The sequence below is a fragment of the Leopardus geoffroyi genome, chromosome X, assembly GCF_018350155.1.
Source record: "Leopardus geoffroyi isolate Oge1 chromosome X, O.geoffroyi_Oge1_pat1.0, whole genome shotgun sequence".
NCBI lineage: Eukaryota > Metazoa > Chordata > Mammalia > Carnivora > Felidae > Leopardus > Leopardus geoffroyi.
The window spans coordinates 40,803,115-40,828,425 of record NC_059343.1 but is presented as its reverse complement, the minus strand read 5'-3'; the positions used below and the strand labels follow the sequence as shown (position 1 = coordinate 40,828,425).

Genomic DNA, 25,311 nt, shown 5'->3' with positions numbered 1-25,311 from the left:
AGTTGTTAACAGGCTTTGAGTGTTGGATAACTGCTAAGGTTCTTGAACTCAATATAGTTTCCTTCATATTCCTTTGTATGTAGACTAGCTTCTCCCTCCCACCCTACCCCCTCCCAACCACGCAACTGAACTTCATCATGAAATCTGCATCCTAGCAAAACAAAACAAAACAGATCTTGTCTTTAACAACGACCCCGGAGTCATTTAATAGCACAAAAACAAAAACACCAGACAGAAAAACTTGAAAGCAAAATCTTGTTTCGGGTCCGTGGGGTTCTCCCACCCCAGGGAGAGAAATTACTTTTCAAAAATTGGTTTGGGGGCAGGTGTAAGGGGGTGGGGGGGCTATTTGAAGAAAAGCCGAATGAGTCCACTTTAAACCAAATCGCATCTCTTCTTTGTCCCGAGAACGCGCTGTTGCAACGGCTCCAGGAGAGGCAGGTTCGGGCTGGGAACTCAAGCTCTTCCTATTTTATGGGCATAATTATCCACATTGTGCGGTCACTTCCTTACTGACAACTGCGTCGCAACCAACGCATCGGTCATTATCTAAGAGCTCACGGTATCCCCGCGATGCAGAATTGCACAGCCGTGGGTACCAAGCCAAGTCGCAGCCTGTGACAGCGTGAGACACCGCCTCCACAGTGTGGCTTCTCCGGTGCTGGGGCAACATGCTGAGCGCCCCGGTTCATGGTGACTGACCTGGAAGGGAAGGAACAAAGGATGTTTGAACTTCAGGACACAGAAATCCACAGACAGAAAAGCCTGTTGAACCCTGACGGCGTAAAGGCCTCTTAAACATGAAGCCTGTGACCTTCCGTATGGAAGCTGCATCATCCAGTGCTGGGAATCCACACCGAGGCAGTAACTGTCATTTCTGCTTTGTGAGGACGGGCCAGGAGAAAATGTGGCCCAAGAGGTGTTTGGTGAGGATGAAGATAGGAGAACGATGGGCACCCCCGTCCGCATGACTGCGCTTTCTACAACTGCTGCTGGAGGGGGCACCTGTTGGGAAGAGAACGTTCTTTTTTTTTTCTTTAATGTTTATTTTTGAGACAGAGAGAGCACAAGCGGGGGAGGGGCAGAGAGAAAGGGAGACAGGGAATCCGAAGCAGGCTCCAGGCTCCGAGCTGGCAGCACAGAGTCCGACGCGGTGAGATCGTGACCTGAGCCGAAGTCGGACCTTCAACCGACTGAGCCACCCAGGCGCCCCGAGAAGAGAACTTTCTGAGACCAGCTGCGCAGAGTGGGGGAAGGCCTGGGATCAGAGCGGTACCTTCAGGCACTGACCACGGCACCCTCCATCCTTCACACGTGCACGATAAATCATGCCAACAAGAGTCGGCTGTTCCCTAAAACGGGGGCTGTCCATAGGCAACAAGTCCAGCTTCCTACTTTGCGGCATCTGAACTTTACTCTTTGTCTCCTTACAATACCCTGCGCTAGTCCTGCCCCCAGTTTCTTGCTCCCTTGTGATCCTTCCCCTTGCCCTGGCCACGTGCCAGATTTGACATTATGTTTTAACGTGCTGAAACTGGCCATCGGCTCAAGAGGATTAGTGACGCCGAGCCTGGGGAAAGAAGCGTCTTCAAGATGATGAAACGTGTGCCGTAAAGATTCACGTGGACGAGGTAATTTCGGGGCGCCTGGCTGGCTCAGTCGGTTCAGCGTCTGACTCTTTGGTTTTGGCTCAGGTCATGATCTCACGGATTTGTGAGTTCAAGCCCCGAGTCAGGCTGTGCGCGGACCGCTCACAGCCTGCTCGGGGTTCTCTCTCTCAAAAAATCAATAAATATTTAAAAAAAAATTTTTTTTCCAGAAGGGTTAGCGCTAGTTCCAGATAAGCTAGAGTAAATGCCCTTCTCCTTATTCCTTGTACAAAGTGTAACTACAATCCCCCCACATGATATGTAAGACAGAGATAAAACTCTAAAGGGTGGGGGAAAGAAGGTGGAGCGACCACAGACAATAAGGGACGACGGAGCCATGAGTTCCCTGGGTTGCCTTTCTGTTTCCCCCGTGTCCCGGAATAGACGCTGAAGATGCCCGCAGGCCGGAAACGTAAATGGTCACACACACACACACACACACACACACACACACACACAATCCCCCCTCCTGTCAGCAGAGGCCCAGGGGAAGCTAGGACTTCTAGATTACCACCCCCACCTGCCGGGAACCAGGCGGTGCACCCCTTCCTCCCCCAGCAGTGTCCGCGGAGACCTGCTAAAATAGACCTAAATAAAATTCAGAGATTCAAATGGATCCCAAATAGGATACGATTTAAAAACCACTTGTCCGGGCGCCTGGGTGGCTGAGTTAAGTGTCCAACTTCGGCTCAGGTCATGATCTCGTGGCTCATGGGTTTGAGCCCCCACTTAGGCTCTGTGCTGACAACTTGGAGCCTGCTTGGGATTCTCTCTCCCTCTCTCTCTGCCTCCCCCCTGCTCACACTTGCTCGCTTGCTCTCTCAAATAAACATGAGGGGAAAAAATACACTGCAGGGGTGCCTGGGTGGCTCAGTCACTTAAGTGTCCAACTTCGGCTCAGGTGATGATCTCACGGTTTGTGGGTTCGAACCCCATGTCAGAACCCACTTGGGATCCTCTGTTACCCCCTCTCTGTATGCCCCTCCCCCACTCATGCTCTTTCTCTCTCTCTCTCCTCCCCCTCTCTCTCAAAAACAAATAAACATTAAAAAAATCACTCATCGAGCCAAGAACCAGGGAAATTTCAACTTGAATGAGAAAAGGTAAGTGACAGGTGCCAACACTGAACCAACACAGACTCTGGAATTATCTGCAAATGATGTTAAGCCACTCTCATAACTATGCTTTAGTTAGCCGTCAGGAACACACTTGATACAAATTTAAAAATAGAAATTCTTGGCAGGAAAATATTTTTAAAAAAAGAACCAAATGGAAAGTTTAGAGCTGTCAAGTACAATAACCAAAATTGTAAAAGCCTACTAGATGGGGGGGCACCTGGGAGGCTCAGTCGGTTAAATGTCTGACTCTCGATTTTGGCTCAGGTCATGATCTCACAGTTTGTGACCAAGTTGGACTCTGTGCTGACAGCTCAGAGCCTGCTTAGGATTCTCTCCCTCTCTCTCTGCCCGTCCCCGACTCGTGCTTGCTCACACACGCACTCTGTCTCTCAACATGGACATTAAAAAAAACACTGCAGGGGCACCTGGGCGGCTCATTCGGTTGAGCGTCCGACTTCGGCTCAGGTCATGATCTCACAGCTCGTGCGTTCGAGCCCCATGTCGGGCTCTGTGGCGACAGCCCGGAGCCTGGAGCCTGCTTCAGATTCTGTGTCTCCCCCTCTGTCTGCCCCTCCCCGGCTTATACTCTTTCTCTCTCAAAAATAAATAAACTTAAAAAAAACAACTGCAAATAAGATGAATTTTTTTTTAATTTTTTTAACGTTTATTTATTTTTGAGACAGAGAGAGACAGAGCATGAACAGGGGAGGGGCAGAGAGAGGGGGAGACACAGAATCCAAAGCAGGCTCCAGGCCCCGAGCTGTCAGCACAGAGCCCGATGCGGGGCTCGAAATCACGAACCCTGAGATCATGACCTGAGCTGAAGTCAAACGCTCAACCGACTGAGCCACCCAGGTGCCCCAAAGATGAATTTTTTTTAAATATTCAAGTAACTAACAGGAAGGCACAAAAAGGGAAATGGGAACAAAAAACAGGGAACAAACAGTAATTAAGTTTTACAAATGGCAAATTGAAGCCCTATAATATCAATAATAACATTAAGTATCAGTGGTCTAAGTTCACAGATACACAAAAAGAGATGAGCTGCGGCGCCTGGGTGGCTCTGTCAGTTAAGTATCCAACTCTTGATTTTGGCTCGGGTCGTGATGTCACGGTTGTGAGATCGAGCCCTGAGTCAGGCTCCAAGCTGGGTGTGGAGCCTAAGACTCTCTCTGTCCCTCTCCCTCTGCCCCTCCCCAATTCTCCAGTGTGTGTGCTCTTGCTCTCTCTCTCTCTCAAAAAGAACAAAAACAAAACCAAAAAGAGACCAGTAGAATGGTTTTAAAAACATGACCCAACTATATGCTGTCTACAAGAAAGTCACTTCAAATACCTTATAGGTAGGTCGAAAAGTCAAAGAATGAAAAGGATTAAGCCATACAAACATTAATTTTTTTTTCAATGTTTATTTTTGGGACAGAGAGAGACAGAGCATGAACGGGGGAGGGGCAGAGAGAGAGGGAGACACAGAATCGGAAACAGGCTCCAGGCTCTGAACCATCAGCCCAGAGCCCGACGCGGGGCTCGAACTCACGGACCGCGAGATCGTGACCTGGCTGAAGTCGGACGCTTAACCGACTGCGCCACCCAGGCGCCCCCATACAAACATTAATTGAGAGGGGCATCGGTGGTGCGAGACCCAGACACTTGCCACAGAGGGGTCTAGTGAGCTGCTGCCATAGCCAAGTCCAAGGTCACCAAGCAGCTTACAGGTTTTCAGGTTGCAGCGGTGCTAAAAGTGGGGGATCATTCAGGTCAAGTAAAGAACAATGCTTTGAAACAACAATGCCATCATTTCGGAATTTCTACAGGTGGTTTGAGGAAATTGCTACAGTTATTGAAATTGTGTGAAAACTGATGACTTGGTTGATAAAAAATGCTACTTTTAAAATAAATTTTGTTTTAAGTTTATTTACTTTGAGAGAGAGAGAGAGAGAGACACAGCACAGGCGGGGGAGGGGCAGAGCGAGAGGGAGACTGAGAATCCCAAGCGGGCTCTGCTGGGAGCCCGATGTGGGGCTTGAACTCACGAAACCCTGAGATCCTGACCTGAGCTGAAACCAAGAGTCGGACGCTCAACCAACTGAGCCACCCAGGTGCCCCAATAAATTGCTACTTTTAAATAATAATCAAACAGGAATTCGATAGTGGTGATCAACGTACAGCCTTCCGAATGTGCTAAAAGCCATTGAATCGAACACTTTCAAGGGTGAACTCTGTGGTATGTGAATTCCATCTCAATTTTTAAAAATCAGAAAAAAGGAAGAATGGTTATATTAATATCTGGTCAAATAAACCTCGGAGCAAAGAAAATTACCAGGGACAGCAAAGGACAGTATGTAATGGTAAAAGGTTCAACCCACCAACAAGATAGCAATCCTAAATGTGTGTATATGCAGCAAACGACAGAACTTCAATTTTTTAAAAGCAAAACCTGAAAGAACAGAAAGGAGAAACTGACATGCTCACATCTATAGTTGGACACGTCAGTACCTCTCTCTCTAACAAGTGATACAATTCACTAGACAGAAACTCAACAATGATATAGAGGAACGAAATAATACCATCAACCAAGCAAGACTGAATTGACATTTATGCAACATTCCACCTGATAACAATAGAAACACATTCTTTTTGAGCACGCATGGAACATTCACCAGCTAGGCCATATCCTGGTTCATAAGACAAACCTGAACAAATTTCACAGAATTGAAATGATAATACAGAGTGTGTTCTCTAATGATGAATCAAACTAAGAATGTATAGTAGAAAAAGAGCAAGAAATTCTCTAGACCCTTGGAAATTAACGAACACACCTGTAAATAATCCGTGGAATATTAACACCAATATATTGAATTAAAATGAATACGCAACATATCAAAATTTGTGAGACACAGACAATGTAGTGCTGAGAAGGAAATTTATAGTATTAGATGCTTACACTAGAAATGATGTAAGGTCTCAGATGGATGATCAACACCCACCTCAAAAAACAAGATGAAAATAAATACAAGAAATCAGTAAAACTGAAAAGAGAAAATCCATGAAACAAAGCTGGTTCTTTGAAAAGATTAAAAATTAGATAAATCTTGGGGTTCCTGGGTGGCTCAGTCGGTTAAGTGTCTGACTTCGGCTCAGGTCACGATCTCAAGGTTTGTGAGTTTGGACCCTGCATCGGGCTCTCTGTTGTAGCGTGGGATCCTGTCTCCCTCTCTGTGCCCTTCCATCCCCTCTTTCTCTCAAAAATAAACATTAAAAATTTTTTTAACTTTTTTAAAATATGTATTTATTTTTGAGACAGAGAGAGACAGAGCATGAACGGGGGAGGGGCAGAGAGAGAGGGAGACACGGAATCCGAAGCGGGCTCCAGGCTCTGAGCTGTCAGCACAGAGCCCAATGCGGGGCTCGAACTCACGAACCGTGAGATCACGACCCGAGCCGAAGTCGGACGCTCAACCAACTGAGCCACCCAGGCGCCCCTAGATTAAAAAAAATTTTTTTTTAAAGATATGTTGTGTATATGTGTGTGTGTGTATTTTTTTGTGCGTGTATGTGTGTATATATACATACATGTGTATATGTGTGTATACATACATGTGTGTATCTATATATACACATATATAGATACACATATATAGATACACATATATAGATACACATATATAGATACACAAACATACACACACAATGGAATATTAACCAGAAGAAATGAGATCTTGCCATATGTGACAACATGGATGGACCTAAAGGGTATTATTGCTAAGTGAGATAAGTCAGACAGAGAAAGACAAATACTGTGTAATCTAAAAAAGTAAAGGAACAAACAAAACACATTCATATTGAGACCAAACAGGTGGTTACCAGGGGAAAGGGGGTGGGGGAATCGGTGACATAGGTGAAGGGCACTAAGGACACTGAATTTCCAGTGATAAAATAACTAAGTCACAGGCATGCAAAGTACAGCATAGGGAACGTAGTCAATAATATTTTGTAATAACGCTGCATGGTGACAGATGGTGACTATACTTATCATGGAGATCACTTTGTAATGTATATAAATGTGGACTCTTAATACTGGAACCTAAGACTTCAATTTAAAAAAAGACCTACTCTGTATGATAACAGGAAGGAGATGATTTTATTTATTTATTTATTTAATTTCAGAGAGACAGCACGTGGGAGAGGGGCAGAGAGAGGGGGAGAGAATTGCAAGCAGGCTCTGTACTTAACAGTGCAGAGCCGGATGTGGGACTCGAACCGGCAAAACCATGAGATCATGACCTGAGCTGAAACCAAGAGTTGGACGCTTAACTGACTGAGCCACCAAGGGGCCCTGAAAAGAGATAATTTGAAAAAGTTACTGCAACTAATTTCCAGAAGTATAGAGATTTCAGTACATTACTGTTTCGTGAAGCATGTGGAAAAGGGTTGTTTTAAGAAAATGTGGCCTCGAAGTGTGAAGTCTTTCCTTCATGCTCAATTCACAAATTTGCTTGCACTTTTACTTCTTTAAAAATGTTTTAGGGGCGCCTGGGTGGCGCGGTCGGTTAAGCGTCCGACTTCAGCCAGGTCACGATCTCGCGGTCCGTGAGTTCGAGCCCCGCGTCGGGCTCTGGGCTGATGGCTCGGAGCCTGGAGCCTGTTTCCGATTCTGTGTCTCCCTCTCTCTCTGCCCCTCCCCCGTTCATGCTCTGTCTCTCTCTGTCCCAAAAATAAATAAAAATTAAAAATAAAAAAAAAGACCAAAAAAAATATTTTAAACATTTTTGAGACAGATTGCGAGTGGGGGGGGGGGAGGGGCAGAGAGAGAAGGAGACACCGAATTCGAAGCAGGATCCAGGCTCTGAGTTCTCAGGACAGAGCCCTAACCTGGGGCTCAAACCCACAAACTGAGAGATCATGACCTGAACCGAAGTCAGGCTTGACTGAGCCACTCAGGCGCCCCCACCTTGCGCTTTTAGGAAAAGGATTGTTGGGGCGCCTGGGTGGCTCAGTTGGTTTAAGCATCCGACTTCAGCTCAGGTCGTGCGGGTTGATGTGTTTGAGTCCCCCCATGGGACTCTGCGGTCAGCACTTCAGATCCTCTGTCCCCTCTCTCTGGCCCTCCCCCGCTTGTGCTCACTCTCCCTCTCCGTGTCTTAAAAGAAATAAATAAACTTAAAAAATGTATTTAAAGAAACGATTGTTTACTTACAGATTCAAAGTCATACTCCCAAGAGTTGCGTGTATTTTCCCTCCTGTGCGGCAGTTTCCCTGATTATTTAAATGAGCAGCCGGGCCCTAAACGCAGCTGGTTGGCTAGCCTCAGTGCCATCAAAGGGAACGGAGCCTCACTGCGATTGCGTGCAGTTGGCTTGGCCGAGGCTCCCTGCCCTCCGGTAGAATAACTCAGGGAGGCACACGCTTAGTATTTTAATCACACTTCGGCCAACCTTCGAAGCTGGCATGGGGGAGGGGGGAAAATCAACTTCCTGCTGGCTTTCAAGTTTGACGACAGAACGGCCACACCAAATGAACTTGCAGCCCTGCCGCTCTCGGTGGCCTTCCTGGCCCGGCTGGAGTCAGGTACGGGCCCCCCCCCCCCCCCCCCCGCCAGGGGCACGGGACAGCTCACTTCCCCCTCCCACTGCATTTGTAGATCGCCGCCCCCTCCTCTCCCCCCCCCCCCCGCCCTTTTCCAAGTTTTTCTTCGTTTCGCCTCCGGAGGTACGCACATGTCCCGGCCCACACAGTTGTGCCAGGTGAGGCACCCCGGCTTGATCACCCCGAAAGCTGCTTCCCAGATGCTATGAGTCGATGCGACGATGTGGTGCTTGGGCTGGGGGGGGGGTGCTGAGATTTCCGGGTATTCAGCAGGGCCCCGCTATCAGGGGTGAATTACTTTCCAGCCCATTGTAACAGCCTTCCTCCTGGATCCCCTCCAGGGCAGATGGGCTGAGGACGGGCGTTAGGCTCCTTTTCAGTGGCCACGGGTGCTCGTGGGGTCTTCTCCCACCATCCCAGCTCGGCCTCACCCTCTGTGGACGGCGTTCCTGACATTATCTGTCAACCCGTTTTTAAGTTTTCTTAACCCTCCTGTTTTAACCCCCAATGGGTGAAATGCGGCGCTAAGGAAAACGGAAATGACTGACAGTGTTTACGACAATAGGGCCATTAAGATTTTTTTTTTTTTTTTAAGGAAGATGTTTGGGGATGATGTTAAAATAATACTTGAAACCCCAGAAATGTCAAAGGGCAAGCATTCCCTCACTGTGACTCTAAAGCGAAATGTAATAGGAAACATTTAGTTTGCTAATACAACCGCACCCCCCAAATAGCTAGAAATGTACTTAAGTAGCATAAACGTTATAAATTATTTCCAGACTTTCCGTCTGACAAATCAAGTGGCAGGGCGGAGGGGGGAGGGGTGTTGCCACTATATTTGCACTAGTGGGATTTAATCCTTGAAGCAACTCTCGCTTAGGTTGAAAACAGGGACTGAATTAAAAAAAAAAAAAAAAACCCCACAGGGGTGCCTGGGTGGGGCAGTGGGTTGAGCATTGGACTCAGGCTCAGGTCCTGATCTCACCGTTCGTGAGTTCAAGTCTGGCACTGGGCTCTGTGCTGACAGCTCGGAGCCTGGAGCCTGCTTCCGATTCTGTGTCTCCCTCTCTCTCTGCCCCTCCCCCGCTCGTGCTCTGTCTCTCAAAAAATAAACAAATGTTAAAAAAAATTTTATTTTCTATTTTTATTTATTTTTAATTTTTTTAATGTTTATTTTTTTTTAAACGTTTATTTATTTTTTGGGACAGAGAGAGACAGAGCATGAACGGGGGAGGGGCAGAGAGAGAGGGAGACATAGAATCGGAAACAGGCTCCAGGCTCTGAGCCATCAGCCCAGAGCTCGAACTCACGGACCGCGAGATCGTGACCTGGCTGAAGTTGGACGCTTAACCGACTGCGCCACCCAGGCGCCCCTTTAATGTTTATTTTTGAGACAGACAGAGCACAAGAGGGGAATGGGCAGAGAGCGGGAGACACAGAATCTGAAACAGGCTCCATGGCTCTGAGCTGTCAGCACAGAGCCCGACACGGGGCTCGAACTCACGGACCATGAGATCATGACCTGAGCCGAAATCAGACACTTAACTGACTGAGCCACCCAGGCGCCCCCCAAAAAATTTTTGTAAATAAAAAATAAATTAATAAATTAAAAAAAAAACACAAAAACGCGTGTCTAGGGAGTAGGGGGAGAAACTAGGGGAGAAGCCACTTGCTGGCAGCCCTCCAGGAGCTGAACTGCCCCCCCGCCCCCCTCCCTGCTCACGGTGCGAGAAAAGGACTCACCTCTCCACTCCAGAATTCCAAGGAAAACCTCAACCCATGCGAGTCATTTGGTCAAGCTCCAGAGTCAGCCGGAGCCCAAATTAAATGGCCATTATACTTCCCCAATAGAACGGGATCAAATAATGGCATGTTTCTAGTTTTATCATGCCCACCCCCAGCGAAAAATGTCCCAAGTTTCTGAGCTCGCTTGAGAACAAAATGAATAAAATGTGCTCCAAACCAGTATTTATAAAACTTGGAAACCGCTAAGTCTGCCTAAGTTGGCTTTTGTTTTTTCCTTTCATTGAGCTGCTCCGAGGTCTAGTTTTAATTGGCATACATAATTGCTTTTGTGAGTAAAGTTGTTCCCGACTCAAGTAAAGGAACTGAGTCAGGATCTTAGAACATAGATTTGATTGCCCACCTGCACATGTTTGTCATCTACCAAGTGGGGGGCGGCTCGGGTTAGTGTGGCTAAGAAGTGAGGGAGCTTGGGTCTGTCATTCAGGCAGCCCTTTGGCCCCCACAGGGGCTACTGGTCCGTGGAGTTAGCTGCAGGTGGGGGAGGGGGTCCCTGGGATGCCCCCCCCCCGATCAACTTTAGGGTTCACAGGTTAGGATGTCTAGCCAGTATACGGCGTCCGTGCCCATCTCTTCCTGTAGAGTGAGGCACCGTGTCAGCTCTACCCGGATCTAGCCCTGTCCAGAGTTCAGTGGGGGATAAAATGGCCCCATGGCCAAGAGCAGGTTCACGTTGGCACAGGGTATTGGCGTGGGGAAACCACTCTTCCCCTGGGCCCGTAGGACTGCCGGAAATTGCCATATTTAGGAGCAGGATGTGAATTTTTCCTGAGTTCAAAACTATTTCTCTTTCCCTTTGTTGGGAAATGAAAAGAAAAGAAATGTAAAAGGAATTCAGTAGTGCTGGGAATGCTGTTATCTTTGGGAGGGTGTGCTAGTGTGGGGTTTTTTTCAGCCAACCACCTCCTTTTTTGCGAGATAGTCCCCTTTGCCATCCCTAGCTGGGGGTGGGGTGGGTGAGTGGGGGGGAGAGGGCACAGAAAGACAACAAAGGGTAACCTTTTTTATTGTTTGGAGAACCTGAAAAAAATGTATTATTTTCCTTTATTACATCCATGTTGGTGATATCCTTCATTAGAGCAAGAAAGGGCCATCTACTTTCATTGCTTCTAAAGTCCGTACATTTAACATATGCCAGCTCTAGGCTGTCTGAAAGGAAGTCCTATTTTTAAAACACTCTTGATTTTAGTAGTTTTGGCTTACTGTTCCCATGATCTCTCTGAAACGGTGACGAGTCCTTTCTCGTAAAGTCTGGTCTCAGCCATGGGGAGAGTGACCTCAAAAGCTCTGGGGTCTTTCTCCCTGCAGCTCACCTGATCTGTCTGGTATGTAAAAACTGCTTCGGTTGGCCTCCTCCCAAGTTCACGCTGGCACCTGCTCCCGACTTCCCTCAGTTTACCACCTTTACAAAAGAACTCATGGTCCCGAGCCCCTACCTGCTCCCTACAACCTTAACAAACGTTTCTGTCATGTTCCGTTTCTGACTTTTCAGGTAGGCTGGTTCCTCTGCTTCTGGCCTGCTGGTTGCCACCACCAAATGACATTAATCACACCATATGAATCTCTCCAAGCTGGCCTTCTAGACAATCTCATTTCCGGCCGGATTTGAGGCATCTGGCCAGCAGGGCCCAGGGACTGCCCTGCGTCCTCACGGCTCGCCCGGTGCCTTCTGGGGCTCCTTTTAGCACTGCTGTCCGAAAGAAAGGCTTAATAGAAAGGGCTTCCATTGCACGCACAAACACACGTCTGCCTCAGTGGCTGTTTCCAGAATGTCGCCCTACAGCAAAGCTCCTTGCTACTCATGTTGATTTCAGGGGAGGGCAGTCTGTTCACTCTGAACACGGTCATCCTTGAAGTCAGACGTGGTGGTCGCCCTTCACAGCCCCTTAACCCCCTCACTGAGAAATATCCACTATCAGCATCCAGCACGACGGTCTTTAATGTGAACGAGGGCAGCTGCAGAAGCTGTCACACCCGGATGCTGGCGTGGTGCCTGCGGGGCCGGGGGCGGAGGGGGTGGGGGTAGGCAGGGAGCAAAGCTGAAGGGTTCCAATTCTCATGAAGACATCCCTGAGCTCTGCAACTTTTCTCCAATTGAAACTGCTTCCTGTTCGGCTCCCAAAGGGTTCTCCACTTCCCCATGTTCTTGAACTTGGGCCAGGGCTATTTCTTAGTCCTTACTGTTCTTACTCTATACCGCACCTAGGCAGAAATGTTTCTCTCAATAGAGCCAATTCCTTCAGTTCCACTACAAAGCAAGAGAATGACGAGCCAGGAGACCTCTGAGAGAGAGAGAGAGAAAGAAAAAGAGAGAAGTTCATTTCTTTTCTCTTTACTTAAAAAAAAAATGTTTATTTAGGGGTGCCTGGGTGGCTCAGTCGGTTGGGCATCCGACTTCGGCTCAGGTCACGATCTCACGGTTTGTGAGTTCGAGCCCCGCGTCGGGTTCTGTGCGGACAGCTTGGAGCCTGGAACCTGCTTCGGATTCTGGGTCTCCCTCTCTCTCTGCCCCTCCCCCACTCATGCTCTGTCTCTCTCTGTCTCAGAAATAAACAAAACATTAAAAAAAATTTTTTTAAAGTTTATTTAGAGAGAGTGGGGAAGGGGCAAGGAGAGAGGGAGAGAGAATCCTAAGCACGCTCCACGCAGGGCTCGAACTCACAAACCACAAGACAATGGCCTGAGCCAAAATTGAGAGCCAGATACTTAACCGACTGAGCCAACCAGGTGCCTGGAGAGAGGTTCATTTCTAAGTCACTTTGTTCAGCTGGAACTCAGACCCATAAAAGACCAGTTGTGCGTTTTTCAGTTTCTGGTCTTCTCCGGGCTGTTCATGCTGCCAGCAGCCTGAGAAAAGGCATACTGAGGAATTTTAAGCCAGCTGCTTATAAATGTTTTTTAAAAGCATTGCTCGGACTATTTATATGACATTTGTATTCATGGGAAGAAAATCTCTGCCCAGACTGAAAAAAACTTCTTTGAAAACCCTCTGAATCCTTCCTCAACAACTGCAAAGGGGCATTTGTGCCCTCCCGCTGCCCCAGACAACAAAGAGGGCTCTCAGGAGCACCAAGACCGTGCACAACAGGTTAAACCTTATTTAAAATCAGCCAAATCCCCCCAGTGATAGCGTCCCGAAATAGTGGAAGTTCAAAGTCAATAGGTAGAACCCACTGCAACAGCACCACAAGGCCAGTCCTGAGCAGGCGGTCACGTGTCTGCCTGGTTTTATATAAAGATGATCATTTTGATTTCACAGCGTACCCAGTCCTTCAGAAGGGATCACGGGAACGACACCTGCCAAATACATGTGGAGTCCAGGAGGCTAAGAAGGCGATTTTGTCGGGGCATCCTGGTCACCACGACCGGACATTTAGGCAATTATTTACGGTCTGAGAGGCACTGTGGGATCAGAGAGAGCCCGGGCTCTGGGCGGAAGCGTTTTTCCACCCATCACACTAGCCAAGATGAAAAAATTAGGGAAAATTCACGTTGTTGAAAGTCTGGGAAACAGACACTCCCAGAAACGCTGGGAGTGAACACTAGAGCAACTTCAAAGAACTTTACCTCTCAAAATGTAAAAAGTGTGCACCTTTTGCTATGCAAGGTCACCTGTAAAGCCATCCTACTGTAGCGTTTTTCTTAGACACATACTTAACACTTACGCACAATTACAAATGTAGCAATGAGGGGCGCCTGGGTGGCTGAGTCAGTTAAGCGTCCCGACTCTTGATTTCAGCTCAGGTCACGATCTCACAGTTCATGAGATCGAGCCCCGCGTCAGGTTCTGCGCTGACAGCACAGAGCCTGCTTGGGATTCTCTCTCTCCCTCTTTCTCTGCCTCTCTCTGTCTCCCCAAATAAATAAACATGAAAAAACGTAGCAATGTCACGTTGGGACTGGGAACTAATGAAATATGTTAAAGTACACTCCTATAATGTTTTACCAAGTTTCATTATTTTAGTTCTGTGACCTTTATTAGTTTTTAATTTATTTTTGAGAGAGCGAACGTGCACGCAGGGGACGGGCAGAGAGAGAGGTGGGGACAGCGCATCCAAAGCGGGCTCCACGCTGACAGCACAAGCCCAGTGAGGGGCTGGATCTCGTGAACCAAACCGTGAGATCATGACCTGAGCCATCCAGGCGCCCCGATTCCTGTACCCTTTGTATCATACCTCACACATTAGATTTTGTCACAACTGGGTTAGTGGAAGCAGAGGAATCCAGTTTGCGATTTTCTGAAACACTGGCACAAAAAAGGTAAGAGAACAGTGCCTTAGAAAAGATTCTTCGTAAAAGATCACCAGAAAAACCCCTAAACAAAAGCTAAAGAATCGTGAAGTTTAATCTGAATAGGTAAAAACTTATTACAGCCAGCTGGTACTAAGTTTCTTGCTTAAGCCCACAAATCTTTCCCTAAACGTTACTGATCCTCTAAAGGATAAGTGCATGAACTCAGCAGTACGTTATGACACTGCTAGCTGCTGGAACATTCCACAGAAAAACAGAAAATAATTTTGTAAGAACATAATGGCAACCATCAGCAGCCGGTATTCTCAGACTTTCAAATTCCTGAAAGCATATACAATTTTAGTCTCGAAACAGTCAACATTTTTTAAAAACCCAGCTTTCAGAATGAAAAGCAACCTCCCCTCCCGTCTTTTCCCCAGCACAGAGATACTGAAAGAGTTCCTAAAAATGTCCCTAAATAGCCTATGGAAAGAAAAATATGGCTTTGTTTATTTTTGAAAACTTTTTAAATGTTTATTTTTTGAGAGAGAGTGAGCGAGTGTGCATGTGAGTGTGGGAGGGGCAGAGAGAGGGAGACACAGAATCCGAAGCAGTCTCCAGGCTCTGAGCTGTCCGCACAGAGCCGGACGTGGAGCTCGAACCCACGAACCACGGGATCAAGACTTAAGCCGAAGTCAGACACTGAACTGACTGAGCCACTCAGGGACCCCGCCCTCATATTTATTAAATGCAATCACTACTGAGACTCTCCAAAACACAGGTGACATCCGTGCCCTCAGCTGGTGGCCAGGGGCTGGCGGAGAGAGAATGTACAGCAGCCGACGAATTCCCCGGGGGTGTTCTATCCAGCGCCGGACTTCGAGGACTTGCCCAAAATAGCGATTTAGAATCTGGAACTTGTGACTTCTCTCCACCCTCTTCTTCAGAGTCACGTTCTTGATTACTCTCATCAGAGCCGTCATGTTTCTGGACTTAAGCAGATGGAAGCAAAAATGCATGATAGCATGGAAATTGGCGCAGCCACTACGGAAACCAGTATGGCAGTTCCTTGAAAAAGGTAAACCCACAACTGCCACATGATCGGGCAAGTCTGCTTCTGGGTATTTCTCCAGAGGAAACAAAAACACTAACTCAAAAAGATACCTGCACCTCCGTGTTCACTGCGGCATTATTTACAATAGAGGAATGGATAAAGAAACTACGGCTTAGATATACACGATGGAGGATTATTCAGCCACAAACCACAAGGGAATCTCGTCATTTGCGAGACTATGGATGGCCCTTGAGAACATCATGCTTATGAAATAAGTCAGATGGAAAAAAGACAAATACTGTATGATCTTACTTATGTGGGGAATCCAAAAAACAAACACACTCAGAGAGCAGGTTGGTACTTTCCAGAGCCAGGCGGGCAAAATGGGCGAAAGGGGTCAAAACGCACAAACTTCCAGGTATAAGATAAATAAGTCGTGGGCATGCAGTATGGTACCCTTGAAAGTTGGTAAGAGAGTAGATCTTAAAAGTTCTCATCAGAAGAAAACAAATTAACTACAAGCGGAGGCAGACGTTAACTAGACTGATCGCTTCACGATGTACGCAAATATTGAATCAGTACGTCGTTCACCTGAAACTAACACGGTGTCCTATGTCAATTATCTCTCAATTAGAAATGTTTTAAGGAAATAAAAATAAGAAGACTGAACTAGTCCGCAAAGGCTATGTTTGATTTCACATAAAACGTTTCTGGACAGATACCCCAAGACATGTCTGTCTTTTAGGAAACACATGTGGTTGCTTCTGGGAAGTAAGACTGGCGGGTTATTTTAAGTTTTAAGCTCTTTCTCCACCGTGTGCTTATGTTATTTCTAAAATAATTTTAGATGCTAGTTTCAAGATAGAGAGCACCTGATTGCAATCCTCCGGCTGTGTTATCCTTGACAGTTACCCAACCTCTCTGAGCTGGTTTCACCATCCAAAAATGGGGATACTGTGTACTTCATAAGGCTGAGGTGAAGACACACTCAGACAACACGCATTAAGCATGTAACAGTGCACAAACTAGGCACGCAATAAATGTCGCCTCCCCTCAGCTCCAAGAAGCCCTGAAAATCCTCTTGACCTCCTCTTCTTACTGGTAAGAACACTAAAGCCAAAAAAGGTTTAGGGACTTGCCCAAGGTCAGTCAAGAAGTAACCAGGGAGCACCTGGGTGGCTCAGTAGATTAATCGTCCGACTTGGGCTCAGGTCATGATCTCACGGTTTGTGAGTTTGAACCCCGCGTCAGGTTCTGTGCTGACAGCTCAGAGCCTGGAGCCTGCTTCAGATTCTGTCTCCCTCCCTCTCTCTCTCTCTGTCTCAAAAATAAACATTAGGGGCGCCTGGGTGGCGCAGTCGGTTGGGCGTCCGACTTCAGCCAGGTCACGATCTCGCGGTCCGTGGGTTCGAGCCCCGCGTCGGGCTCTGGGCTGATGGCTCAGAGCCTGGAGCCTGTTTCCGATTCTGTGTCTCCCTCTCTCTCTGCCCCTCCCCCGTTCATGCTCTGTCTCTCTCTGTCCCAAAAATAAAATAAAAAACGTTGAAAAAAAAAATTAAAAAAAAAAAATAAACATTAAATTTTTTTTTTTTTTTTTTTTTTAAAGAAGTAACCAGGAGAGGGGTGCCTGGGTGGCTCAATCGGTTAAGCATCTGATTCTCGGTTTTGGCTCAGGTCATGATCTCACGGTTTGTGAGTTGAAGCCCCGCATCGGCTCTCTGCCCACTTTGGATCCTCTGCCCCCCCACCCCGCCGACTCTTTCTCACAAAAATAAGTAAACATTTTAAAAAAAGAGGTAACCAGAAGGGCCAGGCTCAAAATCCTGGGTTCCTGCACCTTAACACAAAAACGGATTTTCATATGTGCCAAGAGATGACTTGGTTACTACCTTATGGCCACACCTCACTTCCCAGGAGCAGCCTCCTCCCCTGCCTCACCTGCCACGCTTGACAAGTCTGGATTTTTCCTAAACACCAAATCCACCATCAACTGAGGGGGTCCTGCTTGGGGAGGCAGCCCCACCCACAGGGGAGCTCAGAGAATGTCTTGATCAGAGGCAGCACTAACCTCACAAGGGGACATTAAGGATTTGGATGTGGACGGGTTTTAAAAACCTGTTTCGCCTTTCAGTGCCTGGGTGGCTCAGCTGGTTACGCATCCAACGTGGGCCGGGGTCATGATCTCATCGTTCTTGAGTTGGAGCCCCACACTGGGCTCTCTGCTACCGGTGCAGGAGCCTGCTTCGGATGCTCTGACTTCCTGTCTTCCCCTCCCTAGCCTGTGCTCTCTCTCTCCATCTCCCTCTCTCTCAAAAAAAAAAAAAAATATTTAAAAAAAATGCTTTGTTGGGGATTTGGTGGTGGCTGGTCATTTCTTTTTCTGTCTGGATAGTGTCCTTAGAAAGCTTTCTGATCGTTGGGTTATTAGTTTACAGTGCGCTTACCTCCTTTTCTAAATTCATTCAAAGGGCCCATCTATATCTTGTCAAGAACAAAGACCAGGGTGTCTTTTTTTTATTTATTTTGAGAGAGACAGAGAGAGAGAGAGAGTGTGTGTGTGTGTGTGTGTGTGTGTGTGTGTGCATGGGAAGGGGTAGAGAGAGGGGGAGAGAGAGAATCCCAAGCAGGCTCCACACTGGCAGCCCAATGAGGACTCGAACTCGGAACGGTGAGATCATGACCCCAGCCAAAACCAAGAGTTGGACGCTTAACTGACTGAGCCACCCAGGCACCCTAAGACCAAGGCCTCTTAAATGCCTACAGGAATGACATCTTGGGGGCTTCCCAAGGGCAGAAATCAAAGGGAGACACGCTGAAAAGGACAGGACAGCGCATGGGTCTGTTTGGAACAGCACTGGATCGCGGGCACAATGATGGATTATTAAGTAAGAAGCTAGAGACAACAAAGCATTCGAAGGAATGGGAGAGAGTGATAAACGGGGCCATGAATAATTGAAGGTGTTTTTCCCTTTCCATATTAACACCCTCCAGCTTCTTGGAACCTCAGAGCTCCAAGTGCCTTGACTTAAATTGCTGTGGCCCACAGTTCTCTGCTCATCAACAGCCCTTCAGTCCCTATCTGGATCTTGTTCCAGGGGCAAGAGCACCGCCTGGGCGATGACCCATGACCAGTCCAGGTCCCACCGTGGTTCTCAACTTTGGCCGCACAGTACAATCCCCTGGGGAGCTTTTAAAACACCCCAGTGCCTCGGGGCCCCTGGGTGGCTCAGTCGGTTGGGCATCTGACTTTGCCTCAAGTTGCGATCTCATGGTTTGTGAGTTTGAACCCCGCATTGGGCTCCGTGCTGCGGGCTCGGAGCCTGGAGCCTGCTTCAGATTCTGTGTCTCCCCCTCTCTCTGCCCCTCCCCAACTCGCGATCTGTCTGTCTCTTTCTGTCTCAACTATAAATAAACATTAAAAAAATAAGTAAATAAAACATTCCAGTGCCTGGACCCCACCCCACACCCGTAAAATCAGAATATCTGGGAGTGGAGTTCAGGTACTAACATTTGAAAATCAATCAATCAATCAATCAAGCTCCTCAGGTGAATGTACTGTTCAGGGGGTGCTGAGAATCTCGGGTCTAAGCCGATCCCAAGGAGCCCCCTCCTTTCCCCCAATCAATGGGCTAGTGCCGGTCATGTGACCAAGTGCTAGCCAGTGAGAGGTCAAAGGAAGTCAGCTGGGGGTGGGGGTTCTGGGAAGGTTTTATAACCAGATTGAAGGAGAGACAGGCGCGGGAAAACTCCTCCACCCCTTCCTTACCCGCTAACCAGCTTCCTTCCTGCATTTTAACAACGCTGCAGCGTCCTTGTGTGAGGAAGTGATGCTCGTTGCCGAGGCTATGATCTTGTAGCCTTATCCTTGGGAGGATAAGCTGGTAAGTGAAAGCCGAGAAGGTGGAAAAGATGGAAGAGTCCTTGGGGACTTGGGTTGATGGCGCTCTGGTCCCCACCCAGCCCGGAAAAAAAGTGCACTCCCTCCCTCCCTGCCAGATCCTGGCTGTCTGGGATGGACCATCCAGAAGGTACTCGGGTGAACTGACGCGGAGCACCCTCCCCTCTTCACTGCTGAGCTAGGGGTGTCGTCAGCTAGACCCCAATGCCTGACTTTTACTGCCACCTGCATGTACTCACTGACCTTTGTTCCACATTTTCCCTTAAACTCTTCTTTCCAGCTTCTCTCTTAGGCAAATGGGAACCAAAACCACCCTGACCAGTTTGAGCCTAACCCCTCCCCACTCGCACCTGTGGACCCCGGAGCGACCTCTAAAATGACCTACAACTATCAGTACCTCATTGTAATATAAAGTCTCCGCCCAAGGAGGAGCATAAGCCTCACTGACATAACATACAGGGCATGGATACGCATGTTTCCTTAAGGCGCATGCGCAGCCGCGCACGGCGACACCCGCCGCCCCCCCCCCCAACCAGGCTCCCCATCTAAATATTCGTCCTGACCCTTGGGGAGTCATGGTTTTGGAAGTTATTCCCGTGCTCTCCTTACTTGATGCAAATAAAGTTCCCCTTGTGCAACAACTCCACCCGGTGTGTTTGCGACTCAGCAAGGAGCAAACCCCCCTTGGTTCTTGGTCGGGTCACAGGGCACGCGATGATGTCCCATGTGAAGGACAGCCAGGGGGAGGGTGAATAGGTTCTGTGGGCAGCCCGGGGACGTTTTATGGATTTGTCCAGTGGCTGGAACTCACTAACAATAAAGCTAATTGTGTCTCCCACTCCAGCCTGGCCGGGGTGCCAAAGGTACCGCCAGGGGAAGCCAAGGGGCCCAGAGAAGGAGAGATTCTGAGCTCTGGGGTCTAACACCAAGGCTACCCCACCCTCCCCAGCCCTGGTGTGACTTTGGGCAGGTCACCTGGCTTCTCTGAGTCCTGGATTCATCATCCGTAAAACTGATGATAGACCAAAGTAATGGCACGTGTACAGTGCTTAGCTCGATGCATGTGTCCCTAGAGCAGGGCGTGACAGGTTTTTGGAAAGTCCTGGCCAGCGACGTTACCTTTCTAGGAACCAGGAATACATGCATTTTAACAAATCCACTGGTTCGTTGGGGGTGACATGGTAGCGGCGGATAATTTCGGCAGAAGTGTGGGAAGGAGGGCTCAGTCACTAACGTACGGAAGAGCCTAAGGCTTGCTCCCAAATGTCCCTGCAAAGGGAGCCTCGTTGGCCTTCCAAACAGCAGCACCAGCATCTGCTCCATAATCACTGTTACCACCACGGATTCTAACTTCCTAGAGGATGAAGATTATACACTCTGTCCTCCTCTCTGTTCTCTTTCTTACCTTGCCCCAGCCAGAGCTGAATAACTGATAGTAAAAATGAAAACCATAAAGGTGTCTGGGAGATAGTTCTTTTCTTTTTTAAAGTTTATTTATTTTGAGAGAGAGAGAGAAAGAGAGCATGTGAACCAGGAAGGGACGGGGAGAGAAAGCAAGGGAGAGACAGAGGGAGAAAGAGAATCCCAAGCAGGCCCAAGCAGCTGTCAGCGCAGAGCCCAATGTGGGGCTCGAACCCACAAACTGTGCGATCATAACCTGAGCCATCACTTAAAAGACTGAGCCACCCAGGCACCCCCCCCCCTTCTTAAAGTCATAAAATGCTGCAGAATTCGTCCTGGAGAGGCTTTCTTCCCTCAGGCCTGTGAGAGAGGGTGAGGGGCTGGTTCATTACTTACATCTGCAAAAACAGGATTAGCAGATGAAAGGATGTTTTTGTTAAGACGTGACAAGTCACACTGTGCCTTACCTTCCTCTGCTCTGGAAATCAGGAAAGAACACAGACTTCCTAGCAATTACAGAAACTGACCCAGAAAACCACTTGATTGCCGGGAGCAAAATCGCTCTGCAACCCTGGTCTATTAAAGAACAACAAAATCCGTCTTTATTAACATCTTCCACTTTGTCCTCAGAGCTTCATCCCAGGGGAATACTGAATTACACCATAAAATAATGAATGGAAACTTAAGTCACTTCCGCCCTCGAGGCTTGGCTTTTCCTCCTCCTCCGGACTGCACAGTGCAGAAGGCTGCACCCTCCCAAGGCACAGAGTCGCACTCAGTTTGGGGAAACACGTTCCCATGCCACTAACTAGACCCCTAAGGTCAGCATCATGCAGAACAAACTCTTCCCTCAGCCCAACCATGTACGGACACTGAACACATTTTGAGGTCATTTATGACCCATCTTAGCGTCTTATGACACATGCTTTATAGAGAAAGAACAAAAAATCGAGGGTGGGGGCTGTCTTTTCACAGCCAAAGGTGCTACTGTCCCTCTAAAGGTTCCATCTCTCAAAGGGATGCGGCAGAATGTGGGAAGCCCGGCGCTAAGGTCTTGTGGGCGCTAGAGGAAGCTGACCAGGCAGCTTTTGTGACCTGATGTGAATGGGATGTGGTCAAATATCCTGCAAACGCCAGCCTTTGGGGGGCGGGGGGAAAGAAAATGCTACAGGAGCCAGGAGAAAGCAGAGTCCATTCTCTGCGACCATACCAGACCCTGAGACACACACACGTGCAAAAACCGTTTCAAGAGAGGCCTTTGTGCACCTGTATGCTTGGTAACTTAGAAGGAAAGCCCTGGAGCTGAGCATTAGAGAGAGACAGAAAGTAAGTATGACACAGATTAGGGGTAGGGAGGAGAGGAGCCCATAACTGTGCACCAAACCCCGCTTTGGGCTTTCTCCGTGTTGCCAAGTTTCCCCACAGGACAGAGCGGTGTCAAGGTTAAAAAACAACGACAACAAAAAAACCAGCTTCAAATAGTCCCCGAAATCCGATACTTTTCATGTCAATTTTCGGTCTCAAGTTCCATTATGACTGTTTCAAATCTTTGCTCTCTTCAGACCTCTTCCCTCCTCTCCCTCTCTTCCCCCTCCCTCTCCTCGCCCCATGCTCAACAGGTGACCGACCTTACCTCCTACTTCATAGAGGGGACCTACGTTCCGCCTCAGCCAAACTTAACCCCCTCCCTCGCGTCGCAGGGCCCTCCTCGGAGGGGGCAGGTGGCCAAGCTGGAGATCCCGACACTCTCTTCCAAATTCTACCAGCAGCTCTTTCCCACCCGCTCGAATCTATTCAGACAGGGTGAGATCTGGGATGGCACCCACCCCCACTCCCCCCCCCCCCCGCCCCCGCAGGCTGGTCTGAGCTCCCCAGAGGCCCTTCCCTAGCCCGAACTTTACCCGGATCCGTCCCGGGGGCGCACGACGGGGGGCTACGTGGCACCGTCGGCCTCGGTCTCCAGCGGCTTCTCCTCATCCACAGGCGGCTCCAGGTCGTCGTCCTCTCCGCTGCGAGGATAGGCCAGCAGACGCATGGCTGGAGCGCAGGCCGCCTCCACCTGGCGCACCTGCTCTCGGCTCAGGCGCTCCCTCCAGGCGTGCACGGCCTCGCGGGCATCGCGCGCCGACAGGTGGAAGGGTCTGTCTGCGCCGTAGGCCGCGCCCCGCGTCATGTTGAGCGCGAAGGCTTCGAGGGCGGCGAGCGCGCGCAGCCCGGAGAAGTGCAGCAGGCGGCGCAGCTGGGTGCGCGGCTGCCGCACCAGGTCCTCGTAGCGCAGCCTCAGGTAGCGGCGCCGCAGCCAGGCGGGAGCTCCGCGCGCGAACAAGAGATCGCGCAGCCAGGCTTCGCAGATGACCTCGAGCGCGCCGGTCAGGAAGAAGTCGGCGCGCGGTGCGGCGGGCAGGGCGCGGGACTGGCCCCCGGGCCGAGCGCCCACGCCGTGCGCCAGCAGCACGCGGTGGAAGCGGTCGCCCCGCTGGCGGGTGCGCAGCACCTGGATGCTCTCGCGCAGCAGCCCCTGCCTGGACTTGAGGCGCGAGTTGTGCACGGCCCGTGGATCACGGAAAAGCTGCACCACCTTCAGGTTGAGGCCGGGGTCACGCAACAGAGGCACCAGCACGCCCAGGTCGAGGAGGCGCACGTCCTTGATGACCACCACCGGATACTTGCGGCACTCGGCCTCCAGGGCGCGTAGAGCCACGGGCGGGCAGCTGCGCTCGCAGGCGGCATCTTCGACGAGGCCGACCTCGGCGCGGGCACGGGGCGCGCCGGGGCAAAGCGGCGGCGAGCAGATGACCTTGTTGGTCCGCCAGCGGAAGAGGGCGGCCGTGGTGAGATTGGCCGCGCCCGGGGCGCGCGCGGCGGGGTCCCCGGGCGGCGAATACAGCCGCAGCACCGAGAAGTCGCAGCGGAAGAGGGAGCGCAGCATGTCGCGCAGCGCGCCCTGCAGGCTCTCGGCGTCGCCCGGATACAGCGCCTGCCATAGGTGCCACATGGGCTCGTACAAGTAGAAAACGTCCGGGTGCTGGTTAAAGAGCTCGCCCAAGAACGACGAGCCGGTGCGCCAGGTGGCATGCACGTAGATGTGCTGCTTCTCGCGAGACACCGCCTCCGCGACATCGCCGCTGAGGTTGCCCAGGGACTGGGGGGACGGGCCGGCGCCCCCCGAGGCAGCCGGCCGCCCCTCGGCGCCCTGCTCGCGCTCGTCCGCCGCCGCCGCCTCCAAGCTCCACACTCCCAGGCTGTGCTGCAGGCCCGGGCAGTGCCCCGCGCCCTTGTCGCCGTCGCGGCCGCCGTCCAGTACGGAGGGGACGAGCAGCAGCACCAGCGTGTAGAGCACCAACAGCAGCGCAAACTTGCAGTACTCCCGGCGCCGCCGCCGCCGGCCCTTCATCGTTCACCGAGCCCCCCACCCTGCGAGCGGGTGGGGCGCCCGTCCTCTCCCCTTCCTCACAAATCCCGTCCCGAGCCCTCTCCTCCGGCCTCTTCGGGGCCCTCTGCGCCGGGAGGAGCGGAGCCACCCGCGCCCTGCATCCACAAGGGGAAACTTGGGAGGCGATGGTGCTGGTGTCGGCGCCCCTGCCCTCTCTCGGCTCAGCCGCTGGAGAGCCGCCTATTGGTTGGTTTGGCAGCCGCCCGCCCCGCCTTGGACCTCGCAGCTTCTCCCCGCCTCCTCACCCGCCCGGGATCGCCCAGGGCTCTGCCAGATCTGGGCGGGGTTGCTGCGGGGTGGGGACCGTGGTTGGGGCGCACCGAGCCAGACCCCACCTTTCCCCAACTCCTCCGTAGTGAAGTCAAGTCTTCAGGAATCGACTTCAGGCAAGGGAGGGGCTCGTGTGTACAGAATGTACCCAGTGACGGGACGTGGACCCCACCCGGAGAACTCCACCGACTCTTCTGTTTTATGTCCCCCGCCTGGTCGTCTCTGTTGTAGGCAGACTCGCCCCCACACTATTTAGAGCGGGGCTCCTGGTCACTATCCACATCCAGCGTCCCCGTCGGCCCCCGGGGTGGGTGTTCCCGAGTTCTAGATGGGAAAACTTCTCCGCTAAGATAAAGATACGCAATTGCACGCTGCATGGTGGACCGGAGGAATTGGAGGCTGCGTATTCACGTAGCGCAATTAATTGGTCAGGAGGAGCCTTTGTGAAGTGTTGTGTTCCTTAGGGTTTTGCCCGCTGAGGGCTATGCACCTTTTCAGACACCAAAGATCAGTTTACTCATTTGTAAAATGCAGATGATTTTTAGCACCCCCGTACCTCCTGACCTTGTGAGATTGGGGGGGGGGGGGGCACCTGTTACCGCTGCATAACCTAGCCCGTTCTGACACGTGAGCGAAAGACATGTACAGAACTAGAGTGGTAGGATGGTGGACTGTCTCGGGAGATCAGTGTTTAAAAGGACCCATAAGCAGGGATATGTACTCAAGGATGGATGAAAACGTGACAGGAAGTCCGAGAAGCAGATTGAAGTTCCTGAAATCTAAAAGAGAACTAAAAAGGATAATTTTGCTCTGTTTCAGCAGGATAGTGAACCCCCCCTTGGAGGAAGCTGTTGTAAGGTTAATGGAAGATA

General features: G+C 50.1%; 1 protein-coding gene and 2 long non-coding RNA genes across 7 annotated transcripts; 2 read left to right on the top strand and 1 right to left on the bottom strand.

Annotated features, from left to right (window-relative positions):
• Positions 1-176: 176 nt before the first annotated feature.
• Positions 177-24,357, bottom strand: CHST7 (carbohydrate sulfotransferase 7). 5 transcript variants are annotated; one of them, XM_045471041.1, is made up of 2 exons: positions 22,638-24,356; positions 177-702 (listed from the first exon to the last, which is right to left on the bottom strand). In XM_045471041.1, the coding sequence occupies exon 1, from the start codon at positions 24,128-24,130 to the stop codon at positions 22,670-22,672; it is 1,461 nt and encodes a 486-aa protein (XP_045326997.1). In that variant the 5' UTR covers positions 24,131-24,356; the 3' UTR covers positions 177-702; positions 22,638-22,669. The 5 variants fall into 5 exon arrangements, with proteins under 5 accessions (XP_045326997.1, XP_045326999.1, XP_045326998.1 ...); XM_045471043.1 differs by lacking the exon at positions 177-702 and adding an exon at positions 11,144-12,435 and having other exon boundaries at positions 22,638-24,357; XM_045471042.1 differs by lacking the exon at positions 177-702 and adding an exon at positions 14,481-15,375 and having other exon boundaries at positions 22,638-24,357.
• On the top strand, positions 8,151-13,776 carry LOC123594279. The gene is made up of 2 exons (XR_006710737.1): positions 8,151-8,332; positions 13,413-13,776. It is a non-coding gene; the product is annotated as an uncharacterized LOC123594279 (long non-coding RNA).
• Positions 19,051-19,977, top strand: LOC123594278. Its single transcript, XR_006710736.1, has 2 exons — positions 19,051-19,318; positions 19,616-19,977. It is a non-coding gene; the product is annotated as an uncharacterized LOC123594278 (long non-coding RNA).
• Positions 24,358-25,311: the final 954 nt, after the last annotated feature.

Coding starts and splice junctions, on each gene's coding strand:
- CHST7 (XM_045471043.1), bottom strand. CDS start 24,130: ATGAAGGGCCGGCGGCGGCGGCGCCGGGAGTACTGCAAGTTTGCGCTG.